This window comes from Sitodiplosis mosellana, unplaced genomic scaffold (assembly GCF_009176505.1).
Source record: "Sitodiplosis mosellana isolate CC-2019 unplaced genomic scaffold, AAFC_SMos_1.0 Smas_scaffold_6226, whole genome shotgun sequence".
NCBI lineage: Eukaryota > Metazoa > Arthropoda > Insecta > Diptera > Cecidomyiidae > Sitodiplosis > Sitodiplosis mosellana.
In genome coordinates this window covers 5,500,615-5,524,678 of record NW_022601467.1, presented here as the reverse complement: position 1 = coordinate 5,524,678, position 24,064 = coordinate 5,500,615, and the positions used below count along the sequence as shown (strand labels likewise).

At 36.9% G+C, this 24,064-nt stretch overlaps 5 protein-coding genes across 7 annotated transcripts; 3 read left to right on the top strand and 2 right to left on the bottom strand.

Moving 5' to 3' along the window:
* The first annotated feature begins 13 nt into the window (after positions 1–13).
* On the top strand, positions 14–2,223 carry LOC129578311 (lysosomal Pro-X carboxypeptidase). Its single transcript, XM_055466653.1, has 7 exons — positions 14–361; positions 486–992; positions 1,061–1,155; positions 1,232–1,374; positions 1,447–1,551; positions 1,651–1,814; positions 1,904–2,223. The coding sequence occupies exons 1-7, from the start codon at positions 216–218 to the stop codon at positions 2,127–2,129; spliced, it is 1,386 nt and encodes a 461-aa protein (XP_055322628.1). The 5' UTR covers positions 14–215; the 3' UTR covers positions 2,130–2,223.
* On the bottom strand, positions 2,003–2,911 carry LOC129578321 (trafficking protein particle complex subunit 1). Of its 2 annotated transcripts, XM_055466671.1 has the most exons (3): positions 2,517–2,911; positions 2,221–2,430; positions 2,003–2,119 (listed from the first exon to the last, which is right to left on the bottom strand). In XM_055466671.1, exons 1-2 carry the CDS (start codon positions 2,756–2,758, stop codon positions 2,235–2,237), a joined length of 438 nt encoding a protein of 145 aa, XP_055322646.1. In that variant the 5' UTR covers positions 2,759–2,911; the 3' UTR covers positions 2,003–2,119; positions 2,221–2,234. The 2 variants fall into 2 exon arrangements, with proteins under 2 accessions (XP_055322646.1, XP_055322645.1); XM_055466670.1 differs by lacking the exon at positions 2,003–2,119 and having other exon boundaries at positions 2,152–2,430.
* A 105-nt stretch (positions 2,912–3,016) lies between these two features.
* LOC129578309 (ectopic P granules protein 5 homolog) lies at positions 3,017–13,947 on the top strand. 2 transcript variants are annotated; one of them, XM_055466651.1, is made up of 26 exons: positions 3,017–3,592; positions 3,728–3,998; positions 4,592–5,243; positions 5,329–5,449; positions 5,514–6,118; positions 6,218–6,364; positions 6,438–6,518; positions 6,591–6,817; positions 6,889–7,193; positions 7,268–8,278; positions 8,359–8,586; positions 8,672–9,006; positions 9,110–9,236; positions 9,300–10,094; positions 10,181–10,384; positions 10,451–10,573; positions 10,650–11,079; positions 11,238–11,623; positions 11,784–12,118; positions 12,179–12,402; positions 12,475–12,550; positions 12,658–12,815; positions 12,928–13,144; positions 13,228–13,428; positions 13,491–13,547; positions 13,610–13,947. In XM_055466651.1, the coding sequence occupies exons 1-26, from the start codon at positions 3,563–3,565 to the stop codon at positions 13,830–13,832; spliced, it is 7,569 nt and encodes a 2,522-aa protein (XP_055322626.1). In that variant the 5' UTR covers positions 3,017–3,562; the 3' UTR covers positions 13,833–13,947. The 2 variants fall into 2 exon arrangements, with proteins under 2 accessions (XP_055322626.1, XP_055322625.1); XM_055466650.1 differs by having other exon boundaries at positions 3,087–3,592; positions 6,438–6,817.
* Positions 13,948–14,371: 424 nt separating this feature from the next.
* LOC129578320 (RWD domain-containing protein 1) lies at positions 14,372–15,729 on the bottom strand. The gene is made up of 4 exons (XM_055466669.1): positions 15,483–15,729; positions 15,179–15,384; positions 14,965–15,108; positions 14,372–14,794 (listed from the first exon to the last, which is right to left on the bottom strand). The coding sequence occupies exons 1-4, from the start codon at positions 15,556–15,558 to the stop codon at positions 14,483–14,485; spliced, it is 738 nt and encodes a 245-aa protein (XP_055322644.1). The 5' UTR covers positions 15,559–15,729; the 3' UTR covers positions 14,372–14,482.
* A 564-nt stretch (positions 15,730–16,293) lies between these two features.
* LOC129579395 (cysteine and histidine-rich domain-containing protein morgana) lies at positions 16,294–18,172 on the top strand. The gene is made up of 5 exons (XM_055469463.1): positions 16,294–16,578; positions 16,823–17,174; positions 17,271–17,487; positions 17,581–17,775; positions 17,843–18,172. Exons 1-5 carry the CDS (start codon positions 16,518–16,520, stop codon positions 18,083–18,085), a joined length of 1,068 nt encoding a protein of 355 aa, XP_055325438.1. The 5' UTR covers positions 16,294–16,517; the 3' UTR covers positions 18,086–18,172.
* The last annotated feature ends 5,892 nt before the right edge of the window (positions 18,173–24,064 follow it).

The window sequence follows — 24,064 nt, the reverse complement described above, 5'->3', positions numbered from 1 at the left end:
ACTTCACGTGCAATCACATAAATAATCTGTATACGCCAAAGTTCGTTTGTTTTTCATCGATAGTTCGACACAACAGCAAAACAAGCGAAAATATTTCAAGTGATAATTCTTATCAATCAAGTGGTAATTGAATTAAGTCCCTGAATGTGAATAACGTTGGTTTGGTTCATTATTTAATTTGAATTTAGGATCTAGAATAAATATTATTTTCTAAAATGCAAATCAATCAATTCAAATGGTTTTTATTATTAATGGGAGGTTTATTGACGGTGAATGCCGGTGAATATCACTACAATGTTTCCTATTTCGAGGTTGCATTGGATCATTTCAGCTTTGCGAAAAACAAAACTTTCCAACTTCGGTGAGATTTTCGTTTTTTGTGTGCGTTTATTTATTGGTCAATCAGATTGGAGCCGTCCTTGTAAATAAATTTCACAACGATAATGAATTTTGATACATTGTTTCTGTGGGAGGGGCGTTTATAGGTACTTGACGAATGATACGTTTTCAAAAGATGATCGAAAAAGTCCGATTTTTTTCTATGCGGGAAATGAAGGTAACATTGAGACCTTTGCCCAAAACACTGGTTTCATGTGGGAAATTGCCGAAGAGTTTGGTGCATCGATAGTCTTTGCCGAGCATCGTTATTATGGGAAATCACAACCGTTTGGAAATAGCTCATTTGATTCACCCGAACATTCGGGATACTTGACATCGCAACAAGCATTGGAAGACTATGCTCAGTTGTTGGTTCAACGAGTCAATCCAAAGAAACGGCCAGTGATTGTATTCGGTGGTTCGTACGGTGGAATGTTGGCAGCTTGGTTCCGTATGAAGTATCCACATCTTGTAATTGGTGCCATTGCGTCATCTGCACCCATCTTTCAGTTTACCACCGAATGCGGCCGATTCAATACCATTGTGTCCAATGTGTTTACCGTTGGACAGGGCAATTGCTCCAAAAACATTCGCCAATCATGGGATGTGCTAAAGTATGTTGCGATATCATTTTATTGATTGAATCAAGATAATACAATACCTTATTTCTCGGATTGAACAGGAAACAGGGCGCTACGCAAGATGGACTCAACGCTCTGAAAGCGAAATTTAAGATCTGTGATAGTTACTCGTTTACGAAACTTAAAGCATTTGAGGGTATTTCAACATTCTTATTTGGCTTTAAAAGCAATAATTGTCTTCGCGGTTTCATGTTCTACATTTTCATTTAAAGATTATCTCAATGACGTGTACGGAGCATTAGCAATGGTCAACTATCCATATAGCACAAGCTTTTTAGCTCCACTACCACCAAATCCCGTCACTGAGTACTGTGCCCGGATCAATGGAGTGTATAACGATGACCAAATACTCGATGTAGGAATGCAATTCACCCGATAACATTCAATACCATCAATTTATCCCAATTTTTTTCCGGCACACTTTTAGAACCTTCACAATGCATTACAAATCTACACTAATTATACTGGACAAACGAAGTGCCTTAACATTGAATCGGCTTTTGATGCATCAATGTCTGGTTGGGAATTTCAGGTGTGGATTTTTTTTTCTAAATTGCTAATTCTTCACTTGAAATTTCATTGGTTCATTGGTTCATTTTCATTAACCGTTTGTATTACAACAAATGTATAGGCATGCACTGAAATGGTGATGCCGATGTGTACCAAAGAGAGTAAAAAGAGTATATTTCCACCGTCTGAATGGGATTTCAAGAAATATTCCGATGACTGTTTCGCCAAATGGAAAGTGCTTCCGAAGATAGATATGGCAACCACGGCTTATGGGGAAAACTTGAAGTAAACACACTTTCAACCGAAATATTCAAGAAAAAATTGATTGATTTCAACACGTCACCCACCGTTAATATTTTTCTTTTTTTATTTAGATACGCTTCGAATATTGTATTCAGTAATGGTTTAATGGATCCATGGTCTGGCGGCGGTGTTTTGCGTGCGCCAAACGATAAGATTACAATAATCATAATTCCAGATACGGCCCATCATTTGGATTTAAGAGCATCAAATCCAAATGATCCAGCATCGGTGATTGCAGCACGTAGATTAGAAAAGGATGCAATTCACAAATGGCTCGAACAAGAAAACTATGTATAATAATTACACAAAAATTGTAGCATCGATTAAAATGGTTTTAAATTTATTGAAACTAACAGGATGAACAAAATATATATCAAAATTTTCAAACCGATTTCTGTCTTTTTATGCGGTTTTCGTGGTAAAAATTGGTGACTGTCGAATGTATTGGTCTGATTTCTGTTTGAATAAATCTGAAGTGATTGGTGTGCCCGGTTCCCACAGTGGATTCTTCACAACATATTCCACCCAAACTTTTGCATAGTATTGTTGCAGGAATTCTTTGACCGACACAGCAGTCGTGTCTGTGTTAAGCACAAATCTGACGACAGAGAAAGAAAAAAGAAAACACAAACGAATGAAAACAAATGTAAATGATATGGTGTCGATGATTGTTGGTTTACTAACCTTAGGCCCGATGCTGTTTCTAGATAATGCAATGCGTATTTGTTTGTCTTATAAAAAAGGAAGCCTTCTTTTGGATCGGTCGGCGAGATTTTGTTAACGAATGATTTGATAGAAAATAGCATTCCGTACATGAGTTTCGCCTCCTCCTCTCGTGTAATGCCCGACTGTTTGATGCGATTCCATTCAGCATAGTACAGCAATGTGCCAAACTTATCGAAAATATATAAATTATATATCGTCATATTTATGGCCGTCTATCTGTCGATTAACTCAAAAAATTACGAATTTTACACGAGGCAAACGAAAAACCAACGAAAAAACGAAAGATGTAATTGAATTGGGTGGTTGGTGTATGCAGTTGATATTGTTTTGTTTTCTGTCAAACCGATTTTGTGTGATATCACACACTCTGTGTATTGAACCGAATGCGATACGTCACACAAATCTCTACAGACACACAGCATTCTCCAATCTACAAAAAAAATAAAGAAACACATGCACATAAATCTCAAACCGTCTACTACCAGGCTACACAGTTGCCACAGTGAAACAATGAAATTCCATTGTATGAAGGAAGTAGTTGTCAAAGTCAGCTGTGTGTGCATTGTATGTGTAGACGCATTTTCAACATTTGAGCATGTATTTAAACTATACTCAACAGGAATTGGTATGTTTTGTTTTTGTTCGAAACGACGAATGATGTGAACAAAAAAATCTACACTTGACAAAAAAAAAACTGCGTGCATTGTATAAACCTGTGTTAACATATTTTTTTCCATCATCTTTGGACTGCGAAAACAATGTGTTTGATAACAATAATTGAAAAGCAAAAAATCTAGCCAATTTACACACAGTTCGAACACACTATACGGAAATATAAGAGAGACGATCTGTCGATTTGCTGTTGCAAATCGTTGCGTTTTATTTATTTGTGTTTCATCATGAAAAAACTGATTATTTAGTGGGCAAAAAAAATGGTTGTTTATTTTGCACGGTGTAAATAAATCGGAATAAAATTGATTGTGAACAGTGCGACGCACAGTGCGATGGCCACCTTAGAGAAGCCAAAACAAAAGGTATTTTCCCTGGTTGATGATTACAAGCATTCAATTCCGTCGCAACAAAATCGAATCAGTTGTGGACGGGTCGTGTGCAATAATGTCATTGTTTTGATTGTGAATTTGAATGTTTGTTAATATTTTTCGTTTCAGAAAAAGAAGAAGGTGAGACCGAGCAGTGTTGCTGAGGAATCAGCTGAAAATGTGCAATGGTCGAATGCTGACATTGAATTTCCCAGCACATCAACCAGTGACGAAATTGAAATCATCTCACAACCAGATGATGAAACAATTTGCAAACTATTATCAGCCTTACCTATTCCCAGCGAAACGGTGCACAGTCCCAACGAAAATAGTGAAACTGTCGGAAATGCAGACATACCGATAACAGACACTGGAACCATCGCGGAAAATGATGTGTTCAGTAAGTTGGGATTGATTTTCTTCAAAGCAGTACTTATGGAGTTTTGTTCGCACATTTTCAGTCATTTATAGAAATTTTTTGCCCATTTTTTGCACGCAATGAAACCTTTAAATAGAACAATTTACTTTTTCGTCTTTATTCTCATAAAAAAAAATGGATCTTTCATTGCGAAACATTATCCGCTCTGAAGCAAAAGACAACGAAATTCCGTATCATAACGTATTTTTGTTTGCAACTGATATCTGATACTGGCTTGATGCAATGCATTTCTGATGACTCAGTGCTTGTATTTTGTTTTTGTTCATATAAATAAAGAGTAAACTTTCCGAGAGAGTATATTGAGTCGCTATAAGTGCCATGTACTCTAGCGTCGCAAAATAAAATTAGTGTTGATATAGATGATGTATCTTTGTATTTGTCGGCTTGCGAGCACAATGCTAAAATGGCATTACTGTCTGAAAATACTCATTTTCCACGAGCATGAAATATGATTCAAAAAAGATTTCTTCGAATGATTGGGAACGTTGCTTTGAAGAAAAAAAATGAAGAATAAAATGATTCAAAATTGAAATAAAAATATTTCTTAAATATAGATAATGACAATGACGAAGACAAGACGGCAGACGAAGTAAAGAATGCAGAAGAAGAGAATGTAGAGGAAGAGAAGTCAGCAAATGAAGAGGTAGCTGTGGAAAGTGAAAAAGTGAGTGAGAAAGAAAAAACAGCACCACCCATAGATGCAGCTAAAACAAGAGAAAATGAGCCAATCGAAGCACACCCAATACCACTGGCTCCATCGGCGCCAGCAATCGAAGATGACGATGCAACGCAAATTGATTTACCGCTACAAAATTTGCTCTATCCAAATTTACAGAGCATACAGTCAATTGGCCAAGCCATCAATTCAGTGCAACAAACAAAGGAGCAAATTATTTTGCAACCATTCACGGATGAACAGCTCAGAGAGCTCTACAATAATCCCGAATCGATTTTGGCCGAAGCATTCGAAGCCGACTTCATAAACACCGAACTAAATAGCACGCACAAAGACAATCCGCTTTATGAATTGATCAAAAAATATTCGCACAGTCGATACAATTTGAAAGTGAACATGCTCGATTTGCACGCATACATCAAATGCTTTCAAGAAAACTCACAAAAAGTTTGGATCATCGAAAATCGCATCACAACGTATGAAGGTGTTTGCGCCGACGGCGAACGAATTCGCAAAAATGAACTATATGAGTAAGAGAATTAAGCCTGTCCATTCAACTAGTTTCTTTTCAATCAAATTGATATTTTATGTAAATTGTCACTTTTTCCTCGATAGATACGCCGTTTTGAACGAGCAAAACTTCCAGAAGCTCTCTTCAAACTTGAATAACACATTGCAGTTGGTGTGTTACAGTTTCATGACGAATTTATATGCCTGTGAATCATACAGAACGCAGGTATGATTCGGAATCAAAATTAATTTTTTCACAGTTTATTAATAATCTACGGAATTCTCTTTAGATTGAGCAAAGTATTCGTGAATTACTTGCCCATCCTGCATTCACGTCAATTCGAACGACAACACCAATCGCCCTGAATAAAACACTCGCCGCTGATATTTTGGATGCAATGCGTGAGGTTCGCGTCACCGTTTCGGTGCTGTTTAGTTTTTTACGTCGACAAGTGCCTGACAAAGAGTTTAGCAATGACATTAAGAAATGGCTTGAAAAGTTGACTGCTTACTATGTACGTGTGGCCACATGGCAAGATCATCTGTTTATCATTTATCATGTGCTTAGATGTCCGCCGGGTATTGCATCCTGGGCCACATCGCTCATTCAAATTCCAAAGACAAAAACCATTGAAATGGCACCATTCACCAGTGACGAGATCAATCATTGCGTGACTTTTTTGAAAGTGCTCCTCATGCCAACCAAGCTGCGCACGGAATTTTTGGCCAATTTGCACACTGAAAACGGACCGATTGATGCAACCACCGAAGATCTATGGATTATCATCGATTCAGATGGCGAAGAAGACAACACTCCGGCAGGAGAATGTGCCAAACTGAAAGAAAACGACTTGATCGCTTTGCTGAACCAAGTTCCGTTTGAATATTTATTTAGGTACAGAATTTTACAACTGTTTTCAATTTTAGTTCATCGATTTCAATTCGATGGATTCAGTTTGAGAATAAATCGTTTTTTTTTTTTAATTTAAAACAGATCGATGACCTTCACCACAGTCAATGGTGATCATAAGAAAATAAACAAGAACATGTTAAGTGGATATCACTTGTTGAAATTTATAGCGTTTTCCACGAATTTAGTTGAACTTCTGGGCGAAGGATTGAAAACCTATGCAAATGAAAGGTGAAAACTCAAAAAGGGGAATCAAACCGATTTTATTCAAATTCAAATGTTATTTATCCCATTTTCAATTCAGATACAGACAATTCGCCAAACTTCTAAGTCGTTTGGTTCGCCACTCTGTGCAATACGTTTCGGATATGCATTCCCTGTTCCGGTTTGTTGCAATGTTTTATCGCATAAAATTGATCCATTTCTATCTATTAATTAATTTGGCTTCCTTTTTCAGATCGAGTGACTTACGAAAAGACGATAAGTTGTGTGCCCGAATCCAAGTAGAGTTCGACACATTTGTGTTGCGTTCGAGCAATTACATTTATTTATCACGATTTTTGGGTGCTTGGCAATATTTGGCCACTCTACCATTTTCAGAGCTTCATATCAAAACCACATGGAAACTGTATCATATGCTAACCTCTGGATTTTCCAAGGATTCAATTGAAAATGTGACAGAAGGTACTAAAATATTCAAATTTTGTCGTCGAATTTCTGAACAAAAATTTTTTTTCTGCCATTTTGAAATGTAGATTTCCAAAAGAAAGCGTCACAAGGTGCCTTTTTGGAGCATTTCAACGACATTGTCGTCGATGTTCCCGCTGAAGATATGTACTATTTGCTGCAAACGTTTGCCTCAATGGCATTGGCCCGGGAAATGAATGATTTAGAATTTATTCGACGTGTGACGACCGACTTATTTAAAGTTGGTTTCATAAATGCGCTTACACGAGACAATTGTTATAAAATCGTTCGTGATCTCCTAGTTAATATCACATCGAAGCACACCGAATTGATTTCGGACCTACTCACATTGCTCAAAGAGAATTTCAAACTGGTAAATAGCATTCAGCTGGCAACAGTCAAAAGCGTGTAATAATAATGTGTGGCATGAACATTCTTTTTTTTTAGATTGATAAATACGGTCCATATTTGTTTAAATCACTGCCATTGGATGGATGGCGACCTCCGATGGAAGTGTTTGAAATATCGGCAAATTGGTTGCTGAACCATGGTTTTGAGACACGTGAAAGTGCAATGGCTCGAACCATTTTCAGTCGTTTGAATTGGAATTTCGACAAGACAACGGGCGAACTATTTTTGCCGTATGAAATTCATGTGCGTATGGCATCGTTGATTGTGGATGTGTCATCGAAGCTCGTGCCCGAAACGATTGGATCGTCTGGAATATCGGAAAGTGTTCGTCAGATGTCGAATTTGGTGAAGGGTCAAACACCGCATCAACAGTTCATTATGTGGTGCTGGAATATGGTGTCGGTCCTGCGATTGCACTCATTCGATCAAAGCCCGGAATTTATTCGACGCGCCATTCGAAATCCAACCGATGCACTGCGTTTTGTCAATGAATTGGAGCGGCTGCCTTCAATTGCAAAAGGTGTCAGTGAAAATCGACCGATCGCTGTATACATTTCGATTTTAACCACTTTGTGGGGCCATTCAGTGCCGCAAATATGCCACAAGGGTTTTGCGCATATGCAAAATTTGCTCAACGACTATCGATATTCGACGGTAATTCGATGCCTACAGCTGGTGACACCGTTTTTCTTGGATTGCCCGGAGAGTCTATGTAAATGTACCGCTTTTCAATCAATTTTAACATCAATCCTTCAAGCCGATCGCACGTACATTCGCATGGCCAAGGATTTTATTAGCTGCGATTATCCCGGACCAGTCGTTGAACTTTTCTCGAATATGATTCAAGCACAAATTATCGACTATTTCAAATTCGATCTTCAAACGCCCGTTATCCTCGTCAGTTTATGGCTCAATTGTTTAACCGTTAATCCACAGTGGTACAAAGATCCAAACTCATTGTACATCGTCGATGTTATACTTCGAATCGCATACCAATTCAACGATGCATGGATTACAGCCAAGAATTTCTTCAAATTTTTCTGCAAGGTTTGACAACGAATTCTTTCAAATTGTATGAACTTTGGATGGAATTTAACGTTCTTTTGTTTCAACTTTGTATGATTTAGATTCACAATGAGCCAAAATCAAGCGTTTCTTCAACGTTTATACCATTTTTGGGCGGCTCACAACCAACCGGATTTTTCTCGGTACATTCAGCAACAACACCCTGGTTGGCTTTGTTGGTGCTGGAAATTGAACACGAAATGTTCGAAACAGAAACAAAGCTTTGGCCGGAAATTGTGCGTCAGCTCCATGGAGCATCAGCCAAATTTTCGATGGACAATATTATTAAGGTGATTATTCATCAACAGTTATTCTTTGATTATTTTCGTTAATTTAAAATTCTTCCGATTTTTTTCATTGTGTGCCCATTTACAGAGTTCAGCAAAATCCGTTGGATGTGTATCTTTTACCAGCAGCTCATTGGTGCTATACAAATTGGCGAATTTAATTTTAACATTGCCCCAACAAGAGGAATTATTGCCGATCTTTTGTCAAAAATTCTTTCATCTCTATTTAACCCGGATTCGATTTAGCGCCGACGAAGAATGTTTCACTGATATTTATGGTGTTGCTGACAAATTCTACGATGCCAACATTCCATTGATGAAAAAACTGAAGAAGTTCTTCATTGAATGCGCAAAATTTGAAAAGGAGCGCTCAATTAAAGCCAATGAACAGAATTTATCGGATCTTTATAGCGCTCGTTCAAGGTAAGTGAAGCCATTCATCGAAATATTTTTAATGTTATTGATTTCGTTGAAAAACATTTAAGAATCAAAAATCTTCAAAAAAAAATCATCATGTTTTTATCAGGCTTTACAGCAGTTTTGAGCTATGGTTGGAAGAGACACGTTTGAACAAGATTCTTCATTTGCGTTTGGAGTCATTTCCACCAGCGTACGATTTGAATCGACTGGGATTAATTTTTGGCAGCAATAGCGTATGTATATGCAGTATGCGTGATTTTGAAAAAAAAAAGATGAATCTGGTACTTTCTTTATAGGCACACTGGACGGAGTTCATTCAATTGTCAACGATACGGCAAATTCAAAGAGACGGAGCTGATTCATGGCTTCGATCATGTTTGCGTTATGTGGCTGCAAGTAAGCACACAACCGCCACATCCAAGGCACTTAAAGTGATCGATCCAGCCGACAATATAATTCGTTTACTAGACTCATACGATGCACCAGTTGCACCTCCGATTGTACCAGGCGAAACGTTGTTGGTGAAGAAAATGACATTGCCTGAACTCAAACGAAATGTGCTCAAAACCATGCAAAACGATTTCAAGAAACTTGACGAATTGTCTCGAATGTTTCACATGGATGTGCAAGAGCTCAGCTCATTGGATAGCACATACAAAGAAATGCTGCGCATTTTACACGAGAATAAGTGTCGACAGGAGCGCAGAGAAGTGAGATGCAGTTCGATTGTATCGAGTAAATCATGCAAAGGTGGTGTTTTTGTCAATATCCAGATGCCTTATCACGAAATCAACGAAGTTGTCAGCGATAAGCTAGCAACAAACCGAGAACGTCATGAGCAGCTCATAAATAAGCTAATTTCAGCGCCAGCATTACATAAAATCTTACCGATCGTTCAAATTCAATTTTCCATTAAACGTCTACTCGAAAGCTATCGATATTGCAAGCACATTAACGACGAAGCACAGCTCAAGGAAATTACATCGATTGCCAACACATTTTTCTACTACATGATCAATGCGATCAATGAAAACATCAACTCATTCCATCCTGCACAAGATCTGTGCACGGTGATTTTGTCACAAATTGGCGTAAGAATGGATGAAAAAACTTATTCAAAAATGAAATTAAAAAAAAAAAAAAAACAAAAAACCAATTATTCTTGAAAATTCCACAGATTTTCCTGCAAGAAAACCAAAACACGGAAGGAATGAATTTATTGAAAACCGCACTAAAACGTCCCGATTTAATCAAACCGATTTCCGATTTGTTTGTGCCATCAGCCACAATACCCGAAGTCTTTTTACAACTTTACAAATTTATCATTGACTCTCATTTGAAAAACTGTGATCCGAAAATTTTATTCGTGTTATTATCTAAGGTGATAATGGGAAATAATTTCGAATTTAAAATGAAATTGTTAATCGATGTGCGGTTTTGATTTTAGTTCGATGTAAATAGTTGGCTAACGACGCATAAACCAAAACTGGCCGATATCAATCAATTGGTTCAATTGATTTTGCAAGGTTTGGAGTGTTGGAATAAAAATGAGTCGGCATTGATTCAAGGAGTAAGTTCGTCGTTGCATTCATTGTTCAATTTTGGAAATATTTCAATTTTTCAATTTAAAATCACATTTATTTCAGTTGCTGCGTCGTCATTTGATCCACATTTTTATGTATGACTTTCCTGAGCATTATGGTGAAGTGTTGCTCATGGTTCTGAAAGGTTGTTCTGAGAACAAGCTCATGCCATCGATTTTGCTCGAGCTTTCAAACACCATTTATAAGCTGGCCAATTGCCCGGAAATTGATGCGAACGCCGATTGTGGCAAAATGAAAGAAGATATTTTGTATTTTGCAACCAATCAAAAATTGTTTTCATATCGTGATTTATATGAAACCATCGCATTGTTTGCGCGACATTTCCAAAATGAGCGTTTGCAACACGGATTGAATGGCTTGTATCCCATTCATAAGGAATATTGCAAATGGATATCAGCAATGTTCGAGACATTTGGTCATTCGTTAATTGTGTCATCCGTTCATACAAATCCGGGAGCATTGTCAGATACTTGTAAGTGGCACGAATGAATTTTATCTTTATTCAATCGAAAAAATTTCAACTTTTTTTCTAAATTTTCACAACACTTGCATTTGTTTTCCCTGTTGTATTATTAATTTGAGCTTTAAAAATAAAATTTAACAAATATTATTGTTTATTTTTTAACATAGTGATCGAATGGATTTGGCCGAGCGTGTGTGAAATGTTTTCGCCTTGGTTGTTCCCGTACTATCCACAGAATTTGCCAAATCTTCCAGCCAATTGGATTCGACAGTTCAATACGCCAATTCTATTGCCATGGAGTGAACTGTATTCGCAATACTCACAAATGTTGCTTCAGTCATTCATCAACTGTATCCAATTTATGCTTGATACGTTCCCTGCTTGTGACCTCATACTCAGCAACATTTTCTATTGGTACGAAACTAATTTCGGTAATGTAGCCGTGCCACGTCATGTCTTGCTTCCGACAAACACAACGTTAGTGCTTCTGCCGTGGAATCGTTTGAAACCGACTCCATTGAATATTAGTGGATTTCATCGACTGTTGCAACAGGTAAATATTATCTATATAAAATACCGTTAGATTGATGAAAATACCGAAAATGGATATTTGAAAATTAAATGAAAATAAAAAAAAACGAGAACAACAACGGAGAATGCTAATTAAATTAAATATCGAATTGAAACATTTGAATGCACCTGTCATATCTTAGTATCTCCCGGATTGCCATTCATTCTTGGGCCATATTTTCCTGCGTGTCAACTGGACGCCGTGGATTTACAGCAACATTCATCAATGGGATTATACGACCAGGAATCGCATTTTATCCACCCTGTTGTTGATGTTTGTGAAATTGTCGTATGAGCCAAGTGTTCGGGAAAATGCTCAACTGTTGATACTACTACAAGAAGCCATTACCTTCCCATGGTATATGCTCGACTATCAGGGTATCGAAGGCACCTTTGACTGGTATGTGATGTCTACGGAACCATCTTCTATCTTATGCCTGAATTCCGAACATTCTGCAGTCGATAACAGCATCTTGAGGTAACACAATTTAGATTCGATTTGCTTAAGCTTCGTTCTTATCACACATTTTATTTCCAGCCTGCTACAAACTGCATCATCAATAATTAATCCCGAAACCGAACATTCTCAATTGCAATCACAATTGCAAGCAAAGCGAATTTTGTACGTCAAGAGCATTGTTCGATTGCTACGACTATGTGGTTCGAAGTATCAACAACTTTTAACAACTCCAGACGGATTAAAATCGTTCCATTCGTCGATCTTCAATTTACTAACGCTCATTGATGGTGTTGTGACCAAAGGTAACAACATAGTTAGAAGACTAAAACCAAACTCGTTGATTTATTTATTTTTGTAATTTTTCATTTTTTTAGACAACGAAACGGATGCTATAAATATGATGACAGAAATGGTGGGCTCAATTCAATTGCAAGGCGAGTTTACTTCAAGGTAAATACAAAATTTTATCGTTTGAAGTTTTTTTTTTTTGACTAAATGGATTGATTTTCTTCAGATTTTCGGTAATGATAATAATTCGAATATTTTTTTTTGCTCAGAATTTTCGTTGAGGCAGTCGCAATATGGCAAGCAAGTAGCGAGATCGGAAATTTGGTGGTTTCAGCAACACTCAATGCAATTGGCACTTGCAAATCGTTTTCAAACAATATATTCATGCTGCTGGAGACAACCGTTTTCAATTACTTCAGAAATTTAGGTAAATTAATCATTTCAAATGCTCTACTTTAGACAAAATTTAAATGATAAAAATTGAAATTAATTAATTTTAAGCAAGAAAAATAAATGAATGAAAAAATAAATGATTGCAGAGTCAAAGAAAGACGAGCATTCACCGACGTGGGCAAATGTTTTAGATCGCTTAGGACCAACGCTACCATCATTCGATCTGCAACAAATGTTCGACGGTGAGCATTTGTTGTGCATTTATATTTCAATGATCTACAAATTGAAAGAGCAACAGGAGAGCGGTGAACGGATCACATATCTTCAGAATATCGGAAAAATTTTGGAAAACTATAAATCATCGTAAGTATTGTGAAATGGATTCCCTTCAATCGATATTCACTTCGAGTTAATTTGTTTTGATATTTCTATTATTTCCTTCATAGATTGAACACTGAGTCAAAATTGGTGATTATTTGGGGCTTATTGATCACATGCGGTTTCAAATTGCTTCATATAAATTCCAATGCAAAGGAACCACTGTTGACACTAGCGCGACACTTGAAATCAACGTCAAACATATCCGATGGCTGGGGAGAAGGACTTTTGGGTGCTATTGGCTTTAAAAAAGAGACCACATCGAATAAGTATGTCTTATATTGATATATAATTTAAAATCTTCTGCTGAACAATCCGAATTCATTTGCAGACGTAAAATTATTGCAAAATGCTTGGCATGCATCATCTTCTCGTTATTCATGGAAAGGTAACCGATTCTTATGATTTTAAGCACACGCAACATTACATAAGATTGTTTTCCATTTTTAGTGAGAATCACCACAAAGAGTACGAACAGGCGTTAGAGGATCTGAAGAGTTCAGTGAAATCAAAGAAATTTGCCGATATTCGGGCTACAGCAACAGCAACCATTGACATAGTTGAAAATCAGTCGAAATCCTTAGCAAACACCAAAGAAAATATCTGTACTGTAATTCGGTTATTCTACAATGACTGCTTCTTAATTTCGCTTGAGGAAATTTGGTCATTTTAAATTGTTTCGTGACAACTGTTGATATTCATCAACAATATATGCTGATTTTTTTTTATATTGTTCGAAACGTTTATTTTAAATAAACAATAAATTTTTATATTGGGTCTATACATTAGTTTTTTCGTTTTTTTTCTTTGAAAAATCGTTTATTTCGATATGAAAATGAAAAAATACATTATTCAAAATATTGGCCGTCGGAAGCTACAACTTTTTCCCATCTTTCTGGCAATTTGGCACCACAATTTCCTTCCTTTTGGATATAACCCAAGGCGAATGCAAAACACAAAACTAAATGTGTAAATCACAATACATCTTATGTGAAATGCATAGCTGAGTCAAGGCATAGCTTGCATGTGAGCTGATTTTCACCTAATCAAAGCAAAAGCTGTATGTCCTTCCTAAAATTAAATAATGCCTCGGTCGACCTATTTCTTCATTCAAATAAATGAGACGATAAGGGCTTACATATAGAGCAACTTTTTCAAATAAACAAGGTATTGTTGGGAAGAGGAATTCAGTATTTGTTTTCAAAGATCCAATTTATGCGAGAATATCAATGTTCGGTTTTTCATTTTATTGGCCATAACTTTAAAAAGCGTTTTCCATTGAATTTTGTGAATTCGCTTACAAAACTAATTAACAAAGTAGTTTTAGTCGGAATTGTCAGCGCCGGGGACGTAATCTTCATCGTCGTCATCATCGTCTGAACCAAAATCTAATTCTTCTAAATTCTGGAACAATGATTCATCGATCTTGACATTTTCGATAGATTCACCAGCCGCTTCCAAGAATTTCAAATCCGAATCGTTCAATGTCTTATCTTGCATAAATAATTCGCGCCCCGTTAACTTTCGATTGGTGGATTGCTTTTCACGTTTCTCCGCCAGACCAATGTCTTGTTCGAATTCATTCCGCCATTTGAGGAAAGTTTCAACGGTAACACGCGTACCTTCGAATCTTTTCTGAAATCACAAAGATTTGTTCAGGTTAGAATACCAACAAGTTGAAGTCAAATACATCTTCAGAATTAGCTATGTTGAGCTCGATCATTGATCAAAATTCAACGTGTTTGAATTTGAACCAACTCAATCTCAACAACAAAAACATATGTGTTGTTGTTGCACAAACATACCCGTTCGGCTTCTTCTATTTCTTTGAGTTTTTGTTCCGCGCGATTTTCTTCTTCTTTTTTAAAGTCATCCCATTTAACGTTTAGCCACTCTTGCGCACTGCTAACCAATGAAAATATCATTTCAAGGCCCAAATTTTCGTTAATCTACAAAGGAAAGAATATTTTTGTCTCAAGAATATTTCTCCAAACAAAATGGTTGGTCTTCCATTAGTACCGTTTCTTTGATGTGTTCCAACAGTTTTTCTTCGTAATCATCTTCGAAATTGACGGCATTTTCAATTTCCACTTCGGGCGCTGTGTCTGGATATTTTGTTGTGTACGTGAAAACCAATTGACACGATAGACCATTGCTTTCTGTTTCCGCATCATACTCTTCCGTTGATATGTTTATATTGAATTTGTGTGGAGCTCTGTCCAACACTGCAAACCAAAATGATTCCAAATAAAATCAATTCTTTCGTTATTTTGTCAACACGTTTGAATGGCATCGCAGCCAAAAATGTTGATGTGAACCTTACCTTCGATATCATCGCAGTAAATTGATTCGAGCGCTTCAACTTCATTCGCTTGATCTTCGGTGTAGTTTCGTTCCATTTTCTATGTGTTGTTGACTTTACTTTAAAAAAAACTTCGGCCGAAAGCTTGAACTTTTTGTTCAACAAATAAAACGAAATAAATAATAAATTCCTCCGGTGATTGAGTTGGGAAAGGAAAACAAGATTAGAGCCAAGTGTATTTTACATTGAACCATTGACATGTGTCAAAATCCAGCGGTATTGTCAACTCATATGCTGCTGCGTTTACATTGCCGCCCTACAGACGAGCATGGTGTAGACTTTGTTCAACGAAACCGTCCTTAAGTCAATTCAAATCGTTGAATTCCAAAGCAAAGCAAAACATTCATTTTCAAATTATTCGAAGAATATCGAATAAACATGGTTTGCCTCGAAATTTTTTGCAGTTCAAATTAGAATTTTGGCTTTGAAATCAAGCACAATGGTGAATTCTATTCTTCACCTCTTTTTTATATGGTAACTCAACTGCTTATGAGCACTAACAACAAGTGTCAAACACAAAAAATGTAAACAAAGAAAGGACAACCTTTTCAAAGTTAGAATCGTTGCCAGAAAAAACACTCACTATGTTAAATTGTGAACACATTTGCGAGAAACGAGGTGGGTATTCTTTTTTCATACAGTCCAAATGTCATGTCAATATTTGGTTTTTCATTTCATTGGCCTCTAGCCAACGTTTGCATTGAATATTGTGAACATTGTGTTGCGTTTACATTGCCACTGTACAGAGTAGCATGGTGTAGAATTTGCTGAACGAAACGTCCGTCAACAGAAGTACTGTTGACAGTTAAGAATACACAACATACAAAAAACAGGAGGCAGAACCAAGTGATTTTGCAATAAATTTATTCTATTTCGAATAAATGAAAAAAGTCAAAATCGTTGAAACAGGGAAAAAATTGAAATTATTTTAAAAAAACATTGAAGAAATTACTTGAATTAATTTTTATTAGTAAATCAAATTAGAATCTTTGCACAATGATTTCCTGCTATAATCGAGGCTGCGGTAAAGATTACGATCCCGCGAACAATCCAGATGGTGAGAATTTTTTTCTGATAAAACTATTCAAAACTTATAGAAGAAAAATTGCTTCTAATCCATTGTTGATATGTAAAAAAGTGTCATTCAATACTATTTTTGGCTTAAAAATTTACGGTGAAAATGTTTGAGCGTAGCTTAGAGGTTATGTTATAATATTAACATTCAAGAATGTTCTCGAAAAGCTGAGTTTGTTCCTGAAGTTGCTAATTGTTTATTTCAAAAATTTCTTATCTCCGTATAGATGCTTGTCGCCACCATCCGGGAACGCCCTTCTTCCATGATGCCTACAAAGGCTGGTCTTGTTGCAATAAGAAAAGTGTTGATTTTACGGAATTCTTAAATATAAAAGGTTGTCAACTGTCAAAACATTCAAATGTTAAACCGGTTGAACCCGAGAAACCAGCACCAAAAGAAATCGTAGAAGAGCCCGAACCGCCAAAAATACGCGAACCAGTGAAACCAAGTGCTTTAGAACGACCATCGTTTGATACGGAACTCGTGACCGTAAAACCAACCGTTGCTCCAGCCTTAAAACAATCCATCGATAATTTGGTCGTCAATGAAACGAAGAAACTGCCAACAAATAGCCCAACGTATGTATTAGTTGTTTGTTATCATTGAAATGAATCCTGGGGAAGAGAAGTTCAACTGAAATGGTTTTTTCTTATCGAATGTTTGTGTTTTTGCAGTGAAATTTCCGTTGGAACCACTTGTAAAAACGGTGGATGTGGTCAAACGTATGATTCAGCAGCAAGCGATAGCAGCGAATGTGTACATCATCCAGGCGTGCCCATTTTTCATGAAGGTCTCAAATTTTGGTCATGTTGCACGAAACGAACAACCGACTTCACGGCATTTATGAATCAAAAGGGCTGTGCGTACGGTCAGCACAAATGGATCGTCAATGTTAGTGCAAGACCGAGGGGATGAATTATTTCTCATTTCATTAAAAATTGTTCATAGCATCATTTGCAATCGTTTTCATTTTCCTTTTTTCAGACCAATGAACACGAAGAAGTAAAGTGCAGATATGACTGGCATCAAACTGCATCGAATGTTGTCATTGCCATTTATGCGAAAATGTATCACTACGAAAAGAGCTACATCAAACTCAATCCGGTGCGATTGAACGTGTGTCTGGTGTTCCCTCAACAGAATGATGCCGAGTTCAAGCTTGATCTTGAACTTCGTGGTGTAAGTGTTCATCGATTAAATTGTTCATTGCGATACAAGCGATCTAATTTTCTTGTGTTCTCTGCAGGTCGTCAACGTTTCAAAGGCAACCGTTCAAATGTTTGGCACAAAAGTTGAAATTACTTTACCCAAAGCCGAACCAGGTACATGGGCCACTTTAAATTTCCCAGTTAAAACAGTAACTGCCAACGCAGACAAAGAAAAGAAACAGGAAGCCGAACCAGTGAAACCAGCCAATGATGACGATGACTCGGATCTCGATTTAGATGATATTCAACAAGTTCGCGGCGTTCGAATTACCGAAGCCTAAATCAAGCAAACTCACTATCATGAAATTGTTAAATTCATAAAACACCATTTGAACCTTGAAATAAAAAGGATTTAATCATAAAACCAACATAGTCCGTTTGATGTTTTTCTTAACGAGAAATCAAGAATGACTCTTTTCTTTCGAAAAAAAGTTCCGTCAAACATTTTCCAGTCAGAATAGACATTCGTTGATTGATTTAAGGTCAAAATTTCAAAAACAATGAAGAAAATCAATGATAAGGGCATATTTTTCAAAAAAAAAAAAAATTTGCCTCACCAGAACATGTTAGTGTAGGTCAGTATTACTTTAGCCTTACCATTTTCTAATGATATGATGCAATGATATTTTTAGGCTCATTCATTCTGAATGATTCATTCTCATATCTAGATAAGCTCTAGAAGTAAAGAATTTCTCTCAATGAAACAAGGTTTGTGATCGATTGAAACCTCTTCAACTGCTAATTTGTCCGGGAAAAATCTTAAAAATTGAGCAAAAGCTAGAAGATGTCTTATCAATACAATTGGAAAAAAATGCATTGAAAAACTTAGTGGAACAGTTTGACACCAAATTAAATCCATGAACAAACGAAAGAAAAATTTCAAATGAGAAACTCAAGAGACGAAAAGTAAGCAATAAAAAGCGTTGTCATTTCTATGTTACTCTCATTTTAACGTATATCAAAGATGTGAATTTAATGACGCATAAGAAAAAAACGAATCCACACATATATCATTGATACGTGGTTTGCGTGCACGTACACTTTTGCATGAGACGGCATTTTTGTGTGTGGTTCGTATCAAAGAAGAGGTATATTTTCAAATCAGCATTCGCATCTCATGGGACTGTGTTCGCTCAATTCAATGTCATTGCTATTCGGTCGAGCGTTTTTTTTTCGTTACGTATTCACTTTTTTGTCTGCTTCTTTTCACTCGATTTTCTTACGGTCTTCGATCTGAACCATTTGACGGTCATTATGAAATCGGTTTTATGATGTTATGCCACCGTAATGTACCCGATGAATGTTCATTAACTCTATCGAAAAAGAAAGAAGTAAAGCAAAAGAAAAAAAAATCAAACCCAACGTTCTTTCGCTATTGTTAAAAAATCAACGCGACCATTTGGAATGGCATCATTAGGTTCAAAAACATCATCACGTCTAAGCTCATTTTTCATGGTATTGAGATGGAATCATCGAGCGTTTCCGTTTGTTTTGTTTCAATAAATTACAATTTTTCCTTCTTGGCATTCGCTTTTAGCCGCAAATTTGTTAATTTGATGTTATTGTGTGATGATGAGGCCGTCCTCCCACCCCCGACAAACGAAAAACAAAATCATCAAAAATTCACAAAACTATTTCGATAAATATTCAACACCGAAAAACACGTTACATCTGTTTGGATTATCGAAACGAGTACGAGAGAAGAAAAAAAAAGAAAAAGAAGCTAGCATTTCGTCTCGATTTGATATTATTGTTGTGGTTCAGTTCGGTTAACAATAGCATTCATAGTCTGTAGCTGACCAGTTGATTGATTTTTATAAGCGCAAAAAATCGGTCGATTCAAGTTTGAATTGCTTCGAAATGCAAATAATTAAATTAGATGTGAATGGCGCATATTGTAAATTTCATGCATCGTTTGCGAATAGACGAGGCTGCACTGAACGAAATCATTTCAAAGCGATTAGATCAATTCAATGAATGGACGCAATAAAAATAGATGGAGAGGGAGAGAGAGAAAGAGAGGAAAAGAAAGAACAAATGGAGGTTGAGTGACCGGATTTGGCACTTTTGATAATTTCAAATCGAAATGGCAAAATGCGATTTTTTTCCCACTGTATGAGGTTAAAAAAGCAAATTCAAATTAAACTATTTAGTATGGTGTACGAACTTGTACGAAAAGAAAAAGAACGACAACAACTACAGTAGCGAATTGAAAAAGACTGAATGGGACAAAAATGCGGATAGTAATTAAGTCGAAGGTGGCGAGAAGCACCGACTGACCGACTGAAATTCAGTGTTAGTTGGTTTATCATTAGCGACACCGAAGACTGTTCGGACCGGTTAACCAATAAATCTTTCTCGCAATTTTCCCAATGAAATTCAAACATTTACAATGGATCACGGAATAATGTCAAACGGACGACCGCGCCTCTAGCCCACATAAACTAATGACAACGTATTAATTCATAAAGAAAATTAATTCGTGTCACATGATTTAATTTGGCATTATAATTGAAATGGGTGAATTTCGGGTGATATATTTGTTATGGCCATTGAACAAACGGTTTTCATTGTTTTGCCGGCGTGATATTATGGCTGCCGTTTAACCTATGCTGCCAATTCAACGAGAAAATATTTGAAAAAACATAGCCAATGACCTCAGATCGAAAAACATATTAACGCCATAAACCCGCTTGTCTGACACCATGTGCTTTATTTCTCTCTCTCTCTCTCTCTCTCTCTCTCTCTCTCTCTCTCTCTTTCCGTGTGTCTGCCGGCTTGTTATGTCGCACAAACGAAACATCTTCAACTCGTGACACACCATGTAAAATGAAGATTCGGTACACGCGATTATCGTCTGCGGTTTTGCTTCCGAATTACACTAATCTCGTGAAACGAAGAAGAAGAAAAAAATTGACCGACCTAGAACTTGTAATTTGTTAGCACACAAATTCTAATACGCCGGGGACATTGAATTTTTATTTACACCGCGTGCGCGCGCGTTCACGCACACATACGCTTTCGCATCCGCATTTATACAATTACAGAAACCGAGGAAAAAATACATTAATTATGTCTCTTTTTCTTCAATTTAGTCATAGTATTTCTCACGAGCGCAGACACAGCTTTTGATTGAATAACTTACGCTAAAATTCTATAGACACTCGACAAATTCTTACGTCATCATTGGTTGGCTGTTTCCAACTCGGAATGCACATTCTTCTGACGTGTTGCGCCGCACGTAGAACTTTACCACTTAGCTTTGCTGTTGTTGTATCGCGAAAACGTTCTGTTTTTTACCAAGATTTACGTTCATATCGTGCCAATTCATTTATGCGGCAAAAGGAAAATGGTAAATGACAAACAAACCAAAAAAAAATGAACATATGATCTGATCGCGTCTTATGTGTGCAAAACGTTTGCGTCCATAAATGCAATAAAAAAGTATGCAAGAACAGCAGAAAAAAAGAAACAATGTGAAATCCAGTTTTAATACATGCCGATTGCACGGTGTTGCTGTTGCTGCTGCACGCGCCTGTTGTTGCCGTTATTGTATGTTTTTGTTTTGTTTCGCACTCGCTGTATGTAATTGGCGAAACAATGCTAAACAATGATAGCCGATCACTTCAACTTGAAATTGATCTTGAATCGATCAACCTTTATTGCGTCGCTGAATGTGCGCACACACACACACACACACACGGGCACATCGGTGTGGCGGTAGTGTAATTTACATTTCAAAATTGTTTTCCTGTTCGTCCTGTTGCCATTGCCTGATGAAGAATCGCTTCCTTATAAAGTGGTGTGTTCTCGGAGTGCGTTATTGGCGCACACCGCTCGCACACGTAATACTCTCTGCTCGTTTACATGTTCTGAATCTGTCACGTGTTATAGGACCGTCGTTGTCGTTCTTTTTATCGATTACGTCTAATTGCACGCGGAAACTCATTACTTGTCCCCCGTAATGAAGTAAACTGCTGTAACTAAAGGAAGCGCTGAGACATCCAATTACTTCTAATCTATTTAGAAGCAACAACAGCACAAATACAAGTTGAGACATGTCGGAACAACTCAACTAATAAACTGAAGAGAGGAAACAAAAGAATTGTGTGCTGCTGCTGCGCTGCAACACGACATCTTGTATATAATTATGGGCAATTTATCGATGTGCTAATGTGTGAATATGTAATATGCAAACGCATAATTTATTAGAGGTATGCCTGTTGTGGTGTGTGAATGTGCGTGTGTGGCGATGGAACAATTCAGTTATAGAATTATATATAAATTGCTTAATTAGTATCCTTGAACACAAAACTGAATTCCTGAAATTAAATCACTCGTTTTTCGCTAGTCATGCGACACTTACGCACATTTTGTCAACACAATGAATTCACGTGTTTATCGTCGTCGTCGTCGTCTCTTTACGCTGGGAAAATTTGTGCGACAAGATGAAAACAAATGATGAAATTTGCTTGCCAAACAAAACAACGCATTGATTGATGTTTTTCCATGTGACGACGAAAATAAATTGGATGGAAGCATGAGCATAATTTGAAGGATGGCGGCCATCAACAAGTGAAGCCCGCACATTTATTTTATTAAATCTATTCAAATTAAGACGGCTACGTCACACGTATATACATGTCAAAAGAAACGATTTCCATGAAAACCAGACACAGATATAATAGTAATCGCAATCGGTGTGTCAAGTTGATTCATATCAAAACCACCATCAATTACTTTGGGGACAATGTTTTTCTAAATCGGTAGGAATTTAATTCGATGCCATTTCCAGGAGATAATGAGAAAATCCATAACATTGTTAGAATTGAAGAAGCAATTTAGATGTAGTTATTTGTTATGCGGCTCTAATGTATGTGCATAAATTTTTCATTGTTGTCATTCATTCATTGTATGTGTTTGCGCTTGGAAAATGGTGATGTAAGAAACCGCAAGCAATCGACAAATCAGAGCAATTATTTACCGAGTGATGTATTAATATTCAACAGGATGATTGGTTTTTTTTATGGAAAAAAAGCACAATTTTACGATTGTTATTAATATGAAGCATGATTTGCACCTATCTAAACTGGGCACTTTATTCGCAACCGATTCGATCATTTAACTGCCCATGGAAATTTGTTGCAACTGCATTTCCGACTGTTTAGCATAAGTCGTGCCAGCAATCGCCCACCTCAAGCACAATAACGGAAATAGAAAAACTTCATTGTCAAATCCGCTTCCAAACCGATTTAATTGAAAATCACAAAAAAATAAACGAGTCATTTTCTCTTGAAAACGATCGATATAGAAAAAGAAAAACGAAGAAAAACACGCGCTTTGTAATTTTCTTCCATAAAATTTTAATTTTCACTAATTATATTCAAAGAAATTGGTTCAGTAAGGAAGATCCGTCAATGACATAAACCGTGTGATTCATTATGCGTATTATTTTTTATTGCCATTCGATGTGGTAAGCTCAGCAATGCGGTTTTATTGTTCTTGATTTGTTTTTTTTTTCTGCTAATGCGTCACAGTGTTGTTGTGAGACAGAAATAGCGAGAGAGAAAAAATAGCAACAGCAAAATGTTCTACCGTTGAGTGAGTGTGATTTTTCCCATTTTCACATTTCAAAACTGGTTACAACACCGACTCTCAATTACCAATTGAATCATCAATAGCTTTTAATCAAGGTTGGCATCTTAATTAATTCGGTGGCACTTGGAGACATCCGTCCAAACGGCAGCAAACCAGCCAGCCAGCCAGCCAGCCAGTCAACCAACGCAAATCACGTCGGAAAAAAATACCGATGTAATTGAAATACCAACGAAAAAAAAACACCGCATATACAAATGCACGTGATGGAAATGATTTGAGCAAAAAAAAACATTCCATTTAATTACGAAAAAAAGTCTAAATCATGCATTTATGAGCAACCAGTAAAGTTTCTATGCAAAGTGTAACAGAATCATTATATTGGTCTTGGTCTGGTCTTGCGAAAAGAGGGCCGTCATGTGTGTGTGTGTGTGTGTGTGTGTATGTCTTGCGACAAAGAAAACCGAAATAACAACAAAAATAATTACATGAAGTGGGAAACTGTGTAGGCAACATGCATGTTTTTCTCACGGAAATATCAAAGAAGAACAGCCGCGCCGCCACTGTCGCCGTTGTGTGCCGCAAAGACCTCAACACTCACACCGATGCCCATTGTTGAATCCACCACGCTCATTGTTCTCATCAATTTTGCGTATTTGTTTGTT